The sequence below is a fragment of the Melospiza melodia genome, chromosome 3 (assembly GCF_035770615.1).
Source record: "Melospiza melodia melodia isolate bMelMel2 chromosome 3, bMelMel2.pri, whole genome shotgun sequence".
Classification (NCBI taxonomy): domain Eukaryota; kingdom Metazoa; phylum Chordata; class Aves; order Passeriformes; family Passerellidae; genus Melospiza; species Melospiza melodia.
The window spans coordinates 26,986,851-27,006,503 of NC_086196.1; the positions used below are offsets into that span (position 1 = coordinate 26,986,851).

The following is a 19,653-nucleotide window of genomic DNA, read 5'->3' on the forward strand; positions in this document are numbered from 1 at the left end:
TTCAAAACATTGTAACAAAATGATCTAGTGAATTTTATTTTGGGTAACAGCCAAGAAATCTGACATTTTGCCCAATATGGCTTTCTTCTAAAATTAAAAAGTTGCATATACCTACAGTTGAGTCCACCAGCTACAGAAAATCTGATGTATACATTTTTAATCCATGGCAGCATCACCAGAATACAGCTTTCAGTGGTGTTTTCAAGGTGAATTATATGATAGAAGTTTTTAAATGTGCATTTAGAAGATTTTTATATTGTTTATATGAAAACATACAAATTTTTCATTTATACATATAGTACATATAAAACTCCTTGTAATTAGCAAGTATCTTCATCTGGGTATTTACCTTTGTGCATATAGCAAAAAAAGGATGCAGTTAGGGCTTTAGATGAAATATTAAAGTTCAAGACCTTTGTATATGCTAACTAGAACCTTATTCAAATAACTCAAACATATATTTTTCCTGCTTTTAAAAGATAAGAGATTTATCTTAAAAATACATTCATAAAACAAAGACAATATTCTCCCTGAGACTACCAGTGTGAGTTAATTTGTGGTAATCTTTGAATGAAAAAATATAAAAAAGACAATAAGCTCTGGTTTTCTCTATGCTGCAACAAATTTCTTGAGCAATACTGACATCATAAAAGGTATAGATTGGGGAATCATGCTCACTAGCTGAAAAACAGTTTCATATATTAGTTTAAGAAGAAGGAAAAAATTTAATATAGACAAGGGAAGGTAACTAAGTTTTAATGAAAGACCTGTATCTGTATTAATGAGAAAAAGTAGTGTAGTTGGTATTTGTTTTTTTGTGGCTTCTGTATTTTTCATTTCAGACATGAATTTTATCCAAAGCAAGACTATATGCTCATAATGTAGATTCTTGATTTACACAGAGAGACCTAAAACAATTTTCTAAGTATTTCAAGCATTTGTTTTTGTTAATATTCATAAAACAAATATAGAACCTGTGGGAACAGTTTTTGTTTGAATTCAATGATAAAATCTTTGATTAGAACTAGGTGGTGAAATCTCATAAGCAATAGGTGAGGAATCAACCCCCCTCCCCAATGAACAGCTCCTGGCTTGTGGCTTTTTTCATCTTCTGTCAGAATCCGTCTGCTCTGAAGGCCAGCAGCTACACTAGGTTTATTTAGCATTCTTCCTTTTAAATGTTAGCCACAGAAGGTTTTTAAATTGCTACAAAGTAACAGAACTGGGATGCATTAAACATATCCCACTCAAATTGGAGAGAGCGAGAGATATATATTTTTCCTTTTACAGTTCAAGTTGTATTTATAGTAACCATGCAATTATGTTATTTGGGGGGAAAAGCCTTACATGAAATCAAAGAAAACACATTTATAGGAAAAAGGGGGGAAAAGCATTATGTTTGTTCTACCAAAATTTATTATGTAGTAATTACAAAGTTCAAAGATTCTTCATGTTAAATAAAAATAATAGTTATAATTACACATATTGTATAGTACCATGTCAGGTGATTCCAACAAATATAACATGAGATACAGTGCAGTTTCAAATCAGAAAGACAAATACTTTCTCATTCACAGTGTTTGACAAATTACAGGAAAGCTTGTTCACATGAGGGTTTACTTAAGGTCATGCTCTTATAAACAGTCCACACCACGCTGTGCCACAAAGACAAATCATCTCTCAGAACGTAAAGTATCGGGCAAACCACTCCTGGCGTTGTGGGTCGGGGGAAGCCACTGGTGAGGCATCAGTCTGAGGAGGGCTACATTCACAAAGAGAAAAAAAAAACAATTATCCTACAACTACGTGAAAAGTACAACTGTTAGGAGACGAAAAAGAAAATCAAAGAGTATTCAGTAAGGAACACAGTCTGTTTTTCCATGGATTAATTTATCAGTGTGCCTTAGGATGTGATTTAATGTCTCCCTATAGAATCTGTGATCATCCACTCCATTGGAGAGCATCAGCAGCACAAGTTCAGTTCAGAAGCCACATTAGAGGGTGGGCAAGTAATATTTTGGAAAACATAATTTTAAATCTCATAAAGAGCTGTAGTTTTCAGGAAGAAGAAAAATAGTTTTCTTGGAAAAGCATGACTGTAGAAGGTCCTCTTTTAGCATCCTTTTCCTGTGGTAAAGTTAATTTTGAAAAATATGATGTGAACATCATATTTGTGGACATGTGCTCACAAAGACTGGCTGGCAACTGAACAGAAATACACACTTTTGTAATAATACCCATCACAAATATCACTAGCAATTGTTCATGCACACACCTGAAATATGCCAAGATACTAGAAAAAACAAACTGCTGTGCTGCAAACAGCATTTGGCTCCTCTTTGAAAACTTAGCATTCTCACAAAATGAGCAGGAAAGAATAATTTAAATTTAATTACACAAATTCCTTTATCAATAAAAATTGGTAATAAAATAATTTCTACTATAGGATAATAGAGAGCACAAAACATTTTAGAGTGTAAACTCCAGCATCACAATCCATGGGGTCATGCACATGCATGTTTATAGATACCTGAGCATATTCATGCACATAACATGCACAGGAAAAAACATAGCAACAGTACTTTTTTTTTAAAGAAAAAGGTTTTCTTGAAAAATATTGTTTTCCCTTATCTATTTTAGATTCTATTATTTGGTTCCCTTTATAATTAGCAGTTGCCAGGTATGTGATCTGTTGCATTAAACCAAAGGAGAGAGCAAACAACCAGCTGTGGAACCACATTTGTGGTTTTACATTTCACTTTAAGTTGGCAACTTAGAGGTGAGAGATCAGCATCTGCTAGATTCAAAGTACAGCACTTCAGTGCATTTAATATGTGGGCACATCAAGATAAAAGATTAAAATTCTGCCTGTAAAATGCCATTTTTAAGTTATTTAGTTCAGTGGATTATTTTGTGAGAGAATTACTTGAGACTTTAATGCTGGTTGTGATTACTGGAAGCTCAGCATTAAGCACCCAAGCCTGTACATTTCCTGTTGCTGTAGTAAGGTTACTCCTATGAAACAATTTCATATGGGTGAGGAAAGAGGAAACACAAAACATTCACCTAGCACGAAAAATAATTTTCTTATATAAAAATCATTATGCTATATTACTAAATAAACAAACCTTCGTGCTAGTATCAATTCCTAAATGAAAACCAGTAAATAACACAAACATCTAAAACAATTGTTCATATATGTAAACAATTGGAAGCACATGAATTCTGTTAAGGTATTTATAAAGGTTTTCAAAGTTCAAGGCTTAGGAAAAAGTGAGAGACTACTTCACATTTCTACAAGGTCTACAATAAAAAGGAATACTATAAAGAGGTTATAATTATAACGTAAAAATTAAAAACGCTGTAAGAGTACTTGTACCTCTGAAAGGCTGATAGAGCAAGTGGGATTCAGCTCAATAAGAATGCAAAATTTTCCAAAGTTAAGCAAAAAAAAAAGATTGGTGAGGCAGTGCTCACCTCAAAAACGTCTTGGGCTCTTTGGGTGGCATTGGCTGTGGTAGTGGTTTGCTGCTGCTGAACTCAATATCGTGGATGGGTGAGTTAGGAATGGGGTCCAGGCGGTTTGGATGTCCATTGCCCACCACTCCGCTAGATTCCAGAGCACTTAGATTGGGGACACTCACAAACCTGTTTGTTGATTTATCGTTCTTCTTCTTTTGCTGCATTAAAAATAACAAATGTAAGGAAGGCTTCTTGCACCGGGACAGATGAGGACATTGGCTAATTTAGAAGTTTTAGTGATGGCTGGCTTGGAGGTTATTTTGAAGGAGAGGAATTGGGATAGATTGGGCTCTTTTTCCAGTTGTAGTCTTCTGTTTGCTTTGACCTGAACACCACAAATTTTCACAGAAAAATCGAATTTCTAATCAAAATTATTAGGTTATTATGATTTAGTGTAATAATCAATGATTTTATCACATGAGTATATGATCTTTCAATATAACATTTGGGTTATATTGAAACATTGGTTCTATTTAAGCATGTATTGATTCTATTTAAACATTGGAGATTGACAATCCTGTGGAAAATTTCCTTTCAGTCTGTTAATCTTTCATGTTTAATTAAATCTTTTCTTCATATCCGTGAAACAGCCCTGCTATCAAATGCAATTACAGCAAATTTAAATGATAAAAAAACGGGTCTTTCCAACACATTTCACTCCATCACTGAGTCACATTTTGGTAACTGGACCATAAAATCTAGAAAAGCACCTACACTTCTTTCAGAGCAATTACAGCCTCTCAGTCAGCAAAGCATTATAGCAGAACAGCTAAAGATAAAAATATTACTGTACAGAAGTCCAGTTTCTTTCTCAAAGAAAGGGCCTGGCTTTGATGCTAATACAGCTGCCACTTCTAGACACCAGATGGCACAATTGAACATTTTTTTTTTCCAATACTCTCTGTACTTCTCTTGACAGTATTTCAAGGGATTCAAAATCTTTAGGAAATCTATTTTTATTTCACTATTTTACATTCCAGAACACATCACACAAGGGATGAATATGGCTCAGTGATCCTCTCTGTTTTTATAGATATTTTAATGCAGAAGGATGTTTCAAATAATTTTATCACTTTTCTTTTTAATGGCTGTCTGACAGGACATGGTGTGTCTTTTCTGACTTCTATCACATTTTTCATGTCCACAATAAAATACTAAAATTCAAAGTGCCTTATTTCCAAAAACAGGAGTTTTTGACATACCCAGAGCAATAAAAAACTTCCTTGCTCAAAAATACAATGAATTATGTATTATTTATATCTATAATAAATAATTACTTTCAATTACTTATATGCAACCCTAACAAAGCAGCTAGGAGGAAAACCCCTTAAGAGCTTATTAACTACATATATGTGAACTAAATAAAATGAAAGAGAAGTGGAAACTCGTGTTTTTTCTATATAATATTTTCTAGCAGAATTCCACCTGAAACAGGAGAGCTGTTCTATTTGAGGGTGGGCACAAGTTCAGCTGGAGACAGAGTCCTATGGTTTGTTTGCACTTTCTTCTCTTAAGCTCTCTGCTAGCTTTGATTTCAGTGTCTGACCTCTCCAGTGTTGGCAGATGCAAATGATACTAATTGCAGACACATACTTGTGGGTGTGTTTGTCAATACACAATTGAAATACCCTGACAATCTAACAGAAAGCTGTAATAGAAAACAGTGGGTTTTAAGCATCACAGTGAATGATCATCAGCTACAAAAGATTAAACTAAGATTGTCCCATACATGTCTGCTGTAGTAGCTGAAGAGACAAGAAATAAGAAGAAATAGTTTGGTGAAAGTAACCAACTGTATGTAAAATACACTTGCAGGACAATATCTGCTGTAATTAAAACAGTGTGTTAAACAAACTGTAGTTAAATCTGTGTGCTCCACAGGTGGCTCATTTCTGGAAAGTGCATGTTATCCACGTAAGTGCTTAGAAAAATACTACGATTTATATAATATTCTCTATGAAACAATCTATGCTTGAAACAGTCAAATCTGGAGAGAAAATTGTGTGAATTGTTTCCATGAAATTCATGCAAAGTATTAAGAAATTTTAGACGTAAGAATGTAATACTATACTAAACATTGCAGAAATTAGAGTAGCTCTAACACATACTGCAATGGCTGTAATTTCGCATTAATATGCACAGCCTGTAGTAATTCACAACTTGTCTTTTTTTTTTTTTTTTTACAAAAAAAAGAAAAGAGAATCAGAATTTCAGTTTCTTTGTAACTCATTCTCCAATAATACAGTATGTGCTTTGAAAAAATAACATAACATTGTCCACAACTCATGAAATGACAGCTCAAAATGTACCGGTGTACAAGACACTTCTAAAGTATAAACATTTTAAGTGATAGATGCATATTATAAAAATATGTGAATTATCACTATGGAAATCTGATGCTGAAGTAGTTTTCCCAAACACTTCAGCTTTCACACAAAACATAATGTTATATACTAAATGGTTACATTTTACATCTTTATTAATGGATGGTTCAGACAGACTTCCAACATTTTCAAACAACCATTGAAACTGTACCTGGAAGTCCTGGTATTGTCTTGAATGGGCCCAAACTAATTTCTTTTATGCAGTTAGCATAAAAATTAGGCATCCAGATAAGAGGGATTTGCTGAGCTTATGAAAATCACAGGAGAATGTTGACATTTTGCAGCAGAGTTTGTGCAGAAGTGTGAAATATGCTGATCTGATGGGAAAATGCAGTAAGGGTGGCTAAAAAACACAGCCTGATCTCAAATAATGGAGTCAGACTTCCTTCTAAATAACCTGAGCCTGAACCTTGATCACTGAAGCTCCTGAGCATCTGAGCCGCTCGGGTTGTGCCCCTTGGGTTTTAGCCTGCGCTTCAGAACCTTCCCAACTTCTGTCTCTCCAGCTTTCACTTCCCCTTCCATGCAAGTGAAATAACCTATGGGTTATCACAAGGAGGAAGGAAATGTCAGAGGACTCACTCCTGAAGTGGTGCAAAGGAGGTACCTTTTTACACCACCTATTTAGGTACTCTATCATAGTCTATTCACACTCCTCAAGAAGGAATGCTGCTGGCTCTTGAACTCGCAGGGACGCTACCATGCCAGTGTGTACAGTAGCCTTCCCTGGCTGTTATTCAGCAGGATGGAGAGAACTGGCAAAGGTTGCTACTGAAGTGCTTTCACTTGCATAGGTGGTGACAGTAACTGAGAAGGCTAGAGACTGACTTCAGTCTCCTGCGGCCTCCATGGTCCATACTGGTTTGCCATTCCACTTCTCCAATCTTACTTTGTCTTTCCCCCTTCAGACTCATTTCATGCCCTTCTCACGTGCTTCCCCTTCCTCTTTTCACCCTTATTCCCTTCCTTTTACTGTCCCTTCACCCTGTCTTTCTAATACTCTTCTAGTCTAAGTGCTTCCCAAAAAGTGCTAAGTGCCCTTGCACTTTCCATAATAACCAAGAAAAATTGCAAAACTAAAACCAGTTACAAAACTAAAACTGCTCTCTGTTGCATGATACAGTTCTACCCTCTATTGCCTGTCACTTTTCCATTTTAAATTTGCAGTTTTGTGATAAGAACCTGTGTTTTATGTCACACATGTCAAGCAAACCAGGGCAACAGCATCAGTGTATCTCTCAACAACACAAAAGAAACAAACCTACACAAAAATAAGTAGACAAATGGAAAACTATGTTCGTTGTTTTAACATGTCTGTTAAGAGTGATTTATGTATAGATGCAGGCACACACACATAGACATATCTTTTCTTTTTACTGTATCTTTAGATTTCTATTTCTTTACTTTAGCAATGAAGTCCATGGAACATACCTTCACCAAGGGATTAATAACACCAACATTAGGGCTTGCATTAAACATTTTGTTGTAGTTAGTCTCCCTGTTTACTAGCTCCAGTTGATAGAACTTTTTGTCCTCCTAAAAAGAACAACAGATAGAAACTCCTTTTTATGCATTTTCAATCAGTTAGTGGCCAAATCTGCCTGTAAAATGGTCTCAAATGAATTTATGATTACATTTTCAAATAAACTGATAACTCTAAAAGTTTAATTTCATGTCTATATATCATTATGTAGAATGATATAAATAATTTCTATTTATGCAGTTCCGTGGTCCTGAGAGTGAGCACAGCCTACTGGATAATGTACTGCAAAAGACTCAGTATAGTTAAATTCTGATATTTACTCAATTTTAATTTCTTCATTCCTTCTTGCTTCTTAATTGGGATCTAATCAGACTAACCCAAGGCAGGGTGTTGTGCCTGAATTTGGGGAGCTCAGTGGGTCAGGATCTTGGTCTTAGAAACCTCACAGAAGAAACTACTTCTTATATGGCTTACATGGCTGCCTTGTCCCAGGATTGGAGGCAGGAGACATTTGATACAGCATGTACCAAAATACTTCTTGTAATAATGTATTATGCTTGATTTTGGGAAACACTCTATCTAATTAGTTTTACTATTATGAGTCATTGAAACCAGAGGAATAATGTGTCAAAGAATATGACTAACATGCTAGCAGGATTGGTTCTTTAAATACATTTCAAACACTTTGAATTGGATTAGCTTTTGTATTTGTCAAGATATTACACCAAGAGAGCATAGAAGTCTTACAATCAATTTCTTTATGAGTTGGTCCCGCTCTGCAATTAGGTCTTTCAGTTCTGAGATAAGCTGCAAGTCTTCTGGTCTTGATTCTCTGTTTTTATATTTTTCTTCCATTTCTTCTAAACTTTATAGAAAAGAAGAATATCCCCTTTAGCCTGATCCAGTGTTAAATGAGTGAATAGTCACATTTTTGATAAGTACAAAAGACAGTTCAGGGAGTAAAAACAGAGGGTGACTTTCTTACCACCTTGAAGGAAATTAATTTTTATGTTCTCCTTCCACTTTAGATAGTTAAGAAACAAAAGAAACAAAAAATCCCCAATAACCGTAACTTTTGCTCCAGCAGCTAAGAATTTAGGGAACATTCTAAAAACTTAACATCCTTCCTGTGCATGCATTTTTGGAAAGGGCCACTTGTAAGTCAAGCTAAAAATAACACATTCAAAACCACGGCATCTTCCTCAGTTCTTGTGGAACATACTGGAACAGAAGATACCCAAGAACACTGAAGACTAATTGGTAACTAACTCCTCTCCACAAAAGCTACTTAGTACCATTAGAGATGAAATAAAGGAATGAACTGCAAAACAAAAGGAATAACACTTGGATATTAGGATATCTAATATAACAACTAATAAACATTTGGAAAAAAAAACTAAGAGGAAATTTGAAATGTCTGGTGGGAAAGCATTAAAATGTCTGGTGGGAAAGCATTAAAGGAGAGAAGTGAAATAAGCCAACTGAGAGAGGAATTGTACAAATAACCACATAAATACCCCTTTTACTTAAAGAACAGGTTTTGAAGACATGACAGTTTCAAGTTATCGTGTCTCCTTTAAACTAACAACATGCTCATGATGCTAAATATAGTTTCAAAAGAAAGTACTTAAATATGTCTCTCACATATTCAGCCCTCATGCAGATTAGTGAACCAAGTATCAGAAGAGATTCAGGAAATTTAACAAAGTTACTGTAAACAACAAACTCTGAGAAATGTATGAATTAAATTGAATCTAAATCAGGTGAAGCCGAATTCCACAAGAATTAAACAAACTGTAGACACCTGGAAGCAGACCTAATTTTTCACTTCAGATAAATATTTTCTCTTCAAAAGTAACTATGAGATTTTACCTTGATTTGCAGCTGAAAAATGAGTTAATATTAAATTATATAGATAGTTTAATAACCTTCAAATAACCTGTACATATTCTGAGGAGATTATATAATGTAATTACATAAAACAATATGAATGAGAACAACATGATTGTTTTTACTTGCAGAGAAGGCATCTGACTCAGCAGAACAGAAATAGCCTCAGCTGGCTTAATTTTTGTGCATACTTTTTATGCTGGGTTAAGCTATTATACATAGATCCCCAGAGTACAGCAGATAGTTACACACAGCTGTAATTTTATTTTCAGGTATTTCAGAGAACTGGAGATTTTTTCTGTTTCAAACAGATAATTTGTAATTTTAAGACTTTAGTTGTAGAGCCTAATTGATGACACCCATTCTCAAGCATTCCAAGACACATTCTCCATTCCACAAACATTCATGAGGCCATGCTTTAGGTAACGCTGAACCTGGGAACAGTAACTTGAGAAACACCTGCGTAAAACTTCTGTGGGTTGGTGAGGGTGTGTGTGGGTTTTTGGGTTTTGTTCTGGCTTTTCGTTTTGGGGCTTTTTTTTGGTTTGGTTTTGGTTTTGTTTGTTTGGTTTTGGTTTTTTTTAAATTTGTTTGCTTTCCTACATAGTTTCCTCTTTGGACAGCTTCTTGCTTCAATGTGAACAGAGAAATAACACACTGAAAGGCAGGTCAGGGCACCCTGGATGATGCTTGCTGATTTTAGGCCAGGGCTGCTTCCTCAAAGCTCTAAATTGAGCAAAAGCAAGGAGCAGAAAACCAGCTAAATTCAGAAAACTCCCTGCCATTGAGAAGCAAACAACAGGAGGTAGCTTACACTTAATTTATTGAATGGCAAGGTACCACATTTATCAGGGCATAAGAGCACGCATGCGGACAAGTACAAGGGGGTGAAAACTAGAATTTTATAACCATTTTATTTGAAAGCAAATTCTGAGGGCTCATTATCCAGAAAAAGCTAGATGCATTTTGCCTTTACTGTCCATTTGTAACTGATACTTGTTTAGAAAAGCTTCCTATCAAAAACGTAGAACCAATTTCTTCCCTCTGCCATAATTCTTCCATGCTGCAAACACAAACTCCTTAGTGACAACTTTGTGGCAGGAAGCCCTCAATGTGCTATGAAACCTGAGCCAGAAACTGTGACCAAATGGGTAACACCACAGAGACAGAGAATGAAGGATGTGCAAGACAGGAAAACACTGGTTGGTGACATACTATTACATCACTTCTGCCACCTTAGGTGGTCTAATCCCTGGTGGCATTTTGATTCAGACAAACTCTTAAGCCTCCGTTATTGTTATGCTCATACAATCCACATCAGACACTAATTTTCCTTATGCTACCAAACCTGAAAATGTTTGCATCACTCATGCTACAATCTCACATCTCAGTAGTCATAAATACTGTACTGTTTATAAACTTGTAGAAAAAATTATTGTGTTCTCAAAACAGATGTATTGAAGTTTGAGAAAGAAACCACTTGAAATACTGCTTTCTCCAGTTTTCTAGGAACTGCACAGATTAAATCTTTCCTACCTGAATTTTTTTTGTCTCAAATCCTTAACAACTTAGCCCACTACATTCCCCTAAAGATTACAAAATTGTGGTGCCTAAAGAATGCAAGATTAGCCCCCATACTTTATTGAGGTATTTCTACATCTGCATCTCTATAGTATCTTCAGGACTTTACGGACACCAGAATAAACTATTCACTCAAACGCAGCTACATACAATTCTTTTTAATGCAACAAAACTTACGAAATTTGTAAAGCTGAATTAATTTCCTTGAGCAGCTCTTGGGTCTTATTAAAATCTGCCAGCATGCTTTGTTTCTCTCTGATGTGATCTGCTGTCAAGACATCCAGCTCTTTCTCATGTTTCTTGCTTAAATCTTGCTCATGCATCCTGTTTAATTTAGTTTTTGTTAAAAAAAGAGTTATTCTAAAATCAGACTTTTTTGTTCATCATGATTTTCTGCCATTCTTCTAATGGCTCTTACATAATATCAGTGAACACAGAAAGAATTACTGATTCATCAAAGCCTACTACTTACTGTTCTCCAATCTTCTAGCTTATTTCATGGTAAATGCATCTCCTTTAATGCTTTTTAAAATAAACAAACATAATGAATTTGAAAAAAACCCAACAAAAACCAACACCTGAGGGAACTGCTACTAAAATATGCCAAAATGTGTCACCGAAATGTCACTTAACTGCACAGCATAGTCACTAACTCTACCAATAAAGGGCAGAGCTTTATTAAAGAAGACTAAATTATATGAAACATGACTTGACTAAGAGGACACATTTAAAACTGCAAACAGTAATTTTTTTAAAATAAAACGGTAAGTGAAACAATACAGGTTTGAATTTAGAGTGGAAAAATTCATACCTGATCTGTTGGTTGGATTCACTGTGTATTCTAAGAATTTCTTTCCCTTTAAACTCTAATTCCTTCGTCAGTGCACTTATATTTTCATGAAGATGCAGAATCTCTTTGTCAAGTTCAGCTATGTGATGGTCTCGGTGTCTCAGTTCATCTTGTAGATCTGATATTCGGCACAAAAATTCTTTTTCCTATGATATAAGTAAAAGCAGCAAAAAATATTTTAGATAGACTCATTTATAGAGGCGATGCTTGCAATACTTGCTTTTGGAAGAAAACATTTAGAAGAATTTCCCATCCAATAGACATTTTTTCAGTTTTTGAAGCTGACATAAATTATTATCAAAGCAAAGGGCTTTTTTATTGTGTACAAGTACAAAGAAAGAAGAAATCAAAGTTATGTAATAAGTGACTTCCACTTGCAAGAATACGTGATTATCACTGCCTGTTAAAATTGGGGTAGCTCATCACATCTTCCTTTTGCCCACACACACAAGAAAAAAACACGTATCACTAAGATCCAGGGTCTGAGCACTTCACTTTCTCTGCCTCATCAGCATACAATCCAGAGAAACATTTTTCTTCCTTACAGACCCATTCAATGGGAGAAAATTGCTCAAGATGTATGCCCTGCACAAACAAACTGATTCTGAAGTCTCCTATCTTACAACCATATACATAGGTCATAAATATCTTACAGCAGAATATGTGTTAAAAAGTTTATGTTATATTTATATTGTGTCAAATAAATCAAGAAAAGCCTTTCTTTTTTTGCATAAGAAATTCCAATGAAGTTAATATCTGGGAAAGCCAGCTGGAGCCCATTCCAATGACTTTGATAATGCACCTCCTTGTTTCAGAAAAGTCTGTAATGAAAATAACTTTTTCAGAGTTTTCTATTTCCATCTATTTCACTTCTTACAGTTTCACAGTGTTTAATAACCATATAGTTTGCATACAGAAAATCAGCAGACATTCCAAAGTAGTTTAATGTATAATTGTGTTTTGTGCCTTCATGTCTCAAGGAAATACAAATATGTCCTAGTGCACCAACTTCTTAGGGCACCTTTTAGAGCAAACAAATACAAATACTTATCTCCCTATATAAAGACTAGATTAAAGTTATAAGAAAAAGCAGAGGAAAAATTTACATTTACACATATAAATATTTCAAAAAGTAGCAAATATAATCATCCTGATCAGACCACTCTCTATCTCATTTAACCCTGATCCTGTGAACTGATGAGCATTTTAACACAAGAAACCTCAGTAACTGTTTTGCCCTCAGTGCAACCAAAGGTCATGTTTAGCAGATCACAAAGGCAAAAAGTACCCCCTGTTGGGTTGGATCAAACACCAGTTCTTGTAATTTACTTTTTATTTCTGACATCTCATTTAGGTGTCAGACTCTGGGCTTAAACAACACCTGACTGAAACTATATCTGCCTAAACCTTGCATGACAGCACCTGGGTTTTGCCTCTGCTGCCCACACTGTTAAACCAGCAAGGAATAGGTAAAAAAGGGCTCATCTTCAACTGTCTCTGTTTTTGTGTAAAGGCTATGTCTAACAAACCCTGTTTCCTCTCTTATTATATTTCTAAACTGACTCCTCCTCCTTGGTGCTGGAGTATCAGTAAATCAATTTTGAAAAGCCTATTATACAGGCAACTAGGTAGTTTTCCAGTCCTCTTATTTCTAGGAGTCTGGCCTTCAATACACCTTATACTTGGAATTTTTAACTACTAACAGAAAAACTGACTGTGTCTAAAATGAAAAATGAAGGATAAATGGTGAATTAATCAGTTTGCTACTGAAAGCAAAGGTAGTTCATGCTGGCTTTGGTAGCTTGGTTTTGATGGGGCTTTTTTGTGTACTTTTTTCTTCATTTTGAAGCAATCCTTTGACTATAAGCAACCACTGCTTTTGCCATATCTCTTAGGCTTCAAAGGGAAACAGCTTTTTCCTTCCTGCTGGCAGCTGAGGATGAATACAATTTTGCAAGAATGGGCACTTGCCTCCCACAGCAAGTCAAGGTGCTCCCAGATGGCTGTGCCATTCTGAGAGGAAACTACCTGGATATGGGAGCCTTTCTAGGCTTTGAAGGAGGTTTGTGGAAGGCAGAAAAAGCTAAGCAAGGAAGTTTAGGAACTGGAACGCATTAGCTGCTGGTGCTGGATGATTTTGAAGGATTACGTTTGTTGTTTGCTCTCATTCCTCCCTTTCCTGCAAAGGGAAAAATGAATACTGACCATGCCATATTACAGCCAGATCCCAGGCACGCTTCCTACCTGTCGTCTGCCAAGCTCTATGCTTCTTTCAAGCTCCATTTTGGCAGCTACCAGTTCTTGTTGATGGTTGTGCCTCAGCTGGTCAATTGCTGCTGCATGTTGGTGGTTGAGCTCTGAGCGCAAGGAAGCTGGTTACCATGAACAAAGAGAGAAGTTTAATTTGGACATGTTTACATTAATTAACAGCAACAGTCCAGCTCTATCTAGCATTGCTGCTGATCTAAAACACACTTTACATCAGCTAAGTAACTGTCCTGTATTTTATTCCTGTTGCTTTCTGAATACACCAGTTCTCCATCAGGAACTTTGGTGGTTTACTCCTTCCAAAAGACCTTAAGGGTGAGGTATTTCCAAAGAGAAGAGTCTAGGCTTACCTATTAAAGCTTAGTGATTTTAAGAGGAACACTTAGGTCAACACTGAATGACTCAGAGAGACACTACAGTGTTATAATACACACACACATGTACATGTATACTTGCATAAGGAGAAATAATGGTTTTGGAACCATTTTCAAATTTGAAAATAGTATACCTAACATAGCTTTTCCTTCATCCTCCAGCTCAAATCGTAGAGTCTGAAGTTCCTGTTCCATCTCCAATTTAAAGCCTTCCATGGCTTGTTTGTGTGTTTCTTTCAGTGCATGAAGCTCTTCTGAGTGCTTCTGTTGTAAACGTTCTTCTAACTCCTATGAAATCAAAATTGACAAAATTTGCTCTACACCAACTTAAAGAATGTATAAAACATTACACAATAAACATCTGGAAACAAAAAGCAGGCATTGACATACTCTAGAAAAAAACTACTCTAGTATTATTCATATTTTCTTATCCTCCTAACATATATTTTCTTTTCAGTGGTTGATGGTTACCAAGATTATCTGCGCACAAAACCCATTTGGCTCACAGCTGGAAAAGCAAAAAAAAACCAATCCATGGATATATCTACAAAAGCAAGCAATATAATAAGGTACAGTTTCATAGATGGGTTTAGTGTGCACACATTTGGGGACTTCTGCTCCCTAAGGACACCCATGTTTACTCCCTATGGAACTGTATGAATCATAATGCTCCTGGTACACATCTTCTGCTGATCTTCAGGGCACATAGTGTGAAAACTGATTGCAAAGGCACACTTTGGAGCTGAGCTTAAACCTTAAGATACCCCCCATCACATACCATGCACTACCAAAATTCCAAGTTTAAAGCTGGTTTTGTCAAGGTTTTAAAAAAGTACCTTGAGTGGGATATGAAAATTATCTTGCAAGTCACAGAACATAGCTAACACAATTTTTAACATAGGAAAATATAAAATACATTTCAAAGGAGTCTATTGACAGAAAATACATGCAAAATTAACTATAATGGAAAATTCCTATTCAAAATCAAAACAAGAATATAATATTAAGGGTAACAATGTCAATCTACCATAAAGAAATGCATGTGTTGACAATACTTTTACATATATACACACACAGCTAGACATGTGTATATAAAGTAAGACATGAAACAATGCCAGTGTTAGAAAATATTTTCAATATGTTTTGTTCATATTTAACTGGATAGATAACAGTATTACTACAATACATCAGCTGAAAATGTTGAAGTTATGCAGATTCTTTACTAATTCCAACTGTGTACGCAAAATGCTAAAATGGCAATATTCTCTACAGAGTTTGGAATAACCATACAAACATACCTTTTGTTCTTGCTCTTTTGTTTCTTCCATGTTTTGAAAGGCAAGGATATGGGCTTCCTGAAGTGACTTATGCCTTTGCTGATGCTCTTCTTCTAATTCCTGGATCTCCTGAGTCAGTCTCTGTCGCTCCTGACTGAACTGGGCTTGTAGCTGTTGCAAAGAGCTCTGGGACTGGGAAAGCTGCATCTCCAGATTCTGCTTCAGTAAGGAGATCTAACCCACAACAGAATAGCAAATATTCGTTAGTCAATAATACTAACATCAGCTGTAAAGACAACATTCAGAAGCAGAAAACATTTGAAATTTTAGAGCAAGACCATTAGCTAAAAGACAGACAAGCAATGTCATCCATCTAGTGAATCTGCTATTAATGTTATATGTATATAACCAGAGATATAATAATTACATTTTAGTGGTTTTGTAAGGATTATCATAATTGTTAGTTCATACTGCAGCACTACCCGTAAAACAATTTTTAATGGCCAAATTATCAAAGATTACGTAGGTTTTATATAAAAGATCGATAAAAATGACACTATCAAGGTCTGAAAGCAAACACTTGATTGTTAAACTATTCTTGAGGGGAACACCCATTCTGCAAGGATAACCCTGCACTTGGAATAGGAGAGGACAGCCTGTGACATCTACACTGTTTTTTACATCTTTTTGTATTCTATGGTCCTACCTTACTAGTGGTTTTCTCATTTAGAAAGAAACAGTACCACTCAACATCAAAAAAAAAGTAACACTTGATGGATTTCCCATCACACATTTTTCTGTTAGTTCAGTAAGACTATGAGAGTGTTTCCAAGATCTAAATAATTTGAGTCACAAACAACTAATTTTCTTAGAAACACCTGATTCTACAAACAATGCTTTTTTATCCAACAAGTATTATAGTACACTATATTCCTTTTTTAGTCCCATTACCTTTTTTATAATAATATTATCATTTGTTCTCCACATCAGATATCATCTTTTCAGACTGAAAGTACTAAACCTGTATTCCCTTTCTAGCCATTAGATACCCTCCAGTTCTAGAAACAAGATTTACCAAAAGAGAATTTTGGTACAGTGATTCAAAGGGAGGATAATAAAATTGCCAAGTGACAAAGAATTTGAATCAGTAAGGATACTTTTCAGGCCTCAGAGCATTGCATAATATGGAATTATAAATGGAAGTCTGATAGTGTCATTTGATTCAGCATACCTTAAAATTAATTATGTCAAATTCGTAACGACATTGCACATCAAGTTATTGAGTTAGAGAACATTAAATCCACCACTTAGCAGAATATTAATTGCAGCATACCAAGTACAACTTCTAGCATGAACATTGCTGCCAAACATGTGGGTTAAGGTTTTTTTTTCAGAAGGACACAGCTTAAGCAGACTTGAAAGAAAAAAGCTACAGAAACAAAAATTGGAAGTAAAGCAAAAGAAAACAAAAATCAGACTAATTTAAATGAAATAAGCATAGCTTGTCATATTTCAGGTTCACAAGGTCTTTGTGACTGGGAATATACACTCTAACATACACTGTATAAATAGTATTGTACTTCAGATACCTTTGAAAAAGATTAGCCGCTATTAAAGGAATGTAGGGAAGGCCTACACAATGTTTTGCAAAACCTTTTACTAACGACATTAAATACAAATTTCATATAATAATCACACAGTGTCAGACCAAAGTTTTATCTGATCTCTGGTTTTGCCTGCAGAAAGGACCAACTAGGATTACCCTAGAAAAAAAAGGCCAAGCATAAATGTAGGGAGCTTGACTCAGTAGTCTACCTGAAACTAGCAAATTTTCTTAAATCAGAAGAAGTATTTTGGAGCAGATGTATAGAAGAAATAATAACAACCATTATCTGAGCCCATAAAAGTTTTTAGTATCCATAATATCCTGTATCAAGTTCCATGCAGACATGCCAATTTAACATGATGATATTCAGCACTTGTAATGGAAAGGAGTGAAAAGAAGTTCCCTTTCCACTCGCTGTATTCTACTCATGAGAGTTTCTATAGCTCTCCATCATTTCCCTCCTTACAAACTCTGCCACACTGAACTGCTTTGGCTTAATGAGTTTCTCCTTGTACGAAAGTTATTTCATATCTATGATCACGTTTTCCCTACTTTTACCCCATTTCTACTACTTCTTTTTTTAAGATTAGGAGTCCAAAGCAGCACAAGTTATTGGACATGAGAGTAAACTTTGTTTTTATGTACTGATTTATATGGTTTTACATGTTATGTTCTCTGTTTCTCTCCTATATTCCTAAAGTTTTATTTGCTTTTGAGACTCCTTCGGAGAACTGAGGTGATGTTTTCATAGAATTATATATCATAGTCCCCAAATCTATTTTCTAGTTGTAACAGGTGAAGGTAAGGCTCATCGTTTTACAGAAAAAGTTACAATTTTTCTTTCCTTGTGTATCATTTTGCATTTACCTACACTGGCTTTAATCTGATATTTTATTGCCAAGTCACTTGGCCTTTTACAGCTATTCTAATCTGAATAAGATTTTATAAGCTGCAAAGTTTCCTACCTTACTTATTTATCAACAACCTGTGAAAGAAAATTATTTAGCTCCAGTGTAACTCTACTGATAATCTACCTCCACTGTGGATTGTTACATTTATTTAGTATCTATATATAATATATAGTGTATTTTTTTGTCTTCACCTCTAGAAACTCCCACCACTGAAGAGATGAGTTTGCACCATGCACCTGCCAGCATGGCCAGCTCTGAATTTTCATATCCGCATCATTTTCTTGTACTGCAATATGGTTGTTATCCTTCTCCAGCAAAAAAAAATAAACTATTTTACCTAAACTTTCCCTTGGTCTACTCACATCCCCATCTACTCTAATTCATCCCATGTTCACTGCTGGGCCCTTCTCTCCTTCCCACCTTTCTGTAACCTCATACCTACCCGGTCCTTCTCTTCACCTGTAAGCCCATTCTCAGTGGTCCCTTTGACCATGTTCCTGTCCCTCAGGTTTCTCACCACTGTCCTGTCCTGTTCACCCTGGCCACCAGGAGGTACAGTGCGAGGGGAAGTCCTGCCCAGTCCTGCAGAACCTCTGGTAATTTAATGATCACACTCTTAACAAGCCTTTCATTATAACAGTCAAATAGAGTCAACCACGGTAACTTAGGCAAATTTTAATTAAAATAACATGAAAAAATGTATCTTTGGCTTGAAGTTAAATCTATCTCTCACTTAAGTTCCTGCTCCAAATTCTGACAATCATCAGTATATAATTTATAAATATGTTGAGCATGGGCCAAGGGCAAGATTATTTTGTTTTCATTTCTGTCTTGGAAATGTGGAAAACATTTTAACTGAGATGACCAAGAGAAGTCTGACATCTGGGCAGGAAGCCATCTTTGAAGAGAACAACAATAAGCAAGAGCAGCTCATCCTTTCACCAGATTAAAGTGACTGCAAAACCATAGCCTGAAATGAGTCAATGTCTGGAGATGTCTGTTTGCATCAGTAGACTATACAGAAAATAAAGGACAATGAGGATTAAATGATTCTAGCAAGCAAGTCAGACTAGTCTACCCTTCTAATAATTTGTTTTGATGTTGAAAAGTACAAAAAAAGTTAAAGTATCAGTCTTTTTAGAGGGGCATGTGATTTTAAATTATATTTTGACTATTCAGTGCAGAGACTGATATCCTTAAGAGCATATTCTGAGAACATCAGTGCCTCTTTTTGTATGCCCTTGGACTACCCTTTCTGTACACCTCTGTACTGAGGATTCAAAAGAAAACAGCTCTAAACACCACTCTCTGAACTTCCAATACTTTTATCCCAGGTTTTCAGCACATTAAAAAAATCAGTGAGAATTAAAAAAAAATAGAAAAAACCAGTTTGTCTACAATTATGAATTACACTGCAAAACTGCAAATTATAGTAGAGCATCGATTCCATGCTTTGTAGAAAGCTCTGCAATACACATCTGCACTGCCCACAAGCTTGCTTGCATTA

At 35.5% G+C, this 19,653-nt stretch overlaps 1 protein-coding gene across 6 annotated transcripts in view; it reads right to left on the minus strand.

The window, feature by feature from the left end:
• The window catches only part of FAM184A (family with sequence similarity 184 member A), a 74,061-nt gene continuing 54,408 nt past the window's right edge, over positions 1–19,653 (minus strand). For 2 of the 6 annotated variants that reach the window (XM_063151078.1, XM_063151077.1), the window contains 9 exons: positions 15,651–15,863; positions 14,487–14,640; positions 13,955–14,082; positions 11,672–11,856; positions 11,038–11,184; positions 8,137–8,254; positions 7,338–7,442; positions 3,478–3,680; positions 1–1,762 (listed from right to left, as the gene is read on the minus strand). In XM_063151078.1, coding sequence (XP_063007148.1) covers positions 1,681–1,762; positions 3,478–3,680; positions 7,338–7,442; positions 8,137–8,254; positions 11,038–11,184; positions 11,672–11,856; positions 13,955–14,082; positions 14,487–14,640; positions 15,651–15,863 — 1,335 coding nt within the window. In that variant the 3' untranslated portion in view covers positions 1–1,680. The remainder of the gene's footprint in view (positions 1,763–3,477; positions 3,681–7,337; positions 7,443–8,136; positions 8,255–11,037; positions 11,185–11,671; positions 11,857–13,954; positions 14,083–14,486; positions 14,641–15,650; positions 15,864–19,653) is intronic. The other 4 variants (XM_063151081.1, XM_063151080.1, XM_063151079.1 and 1 more) reach the window with 3 other exon arrangements.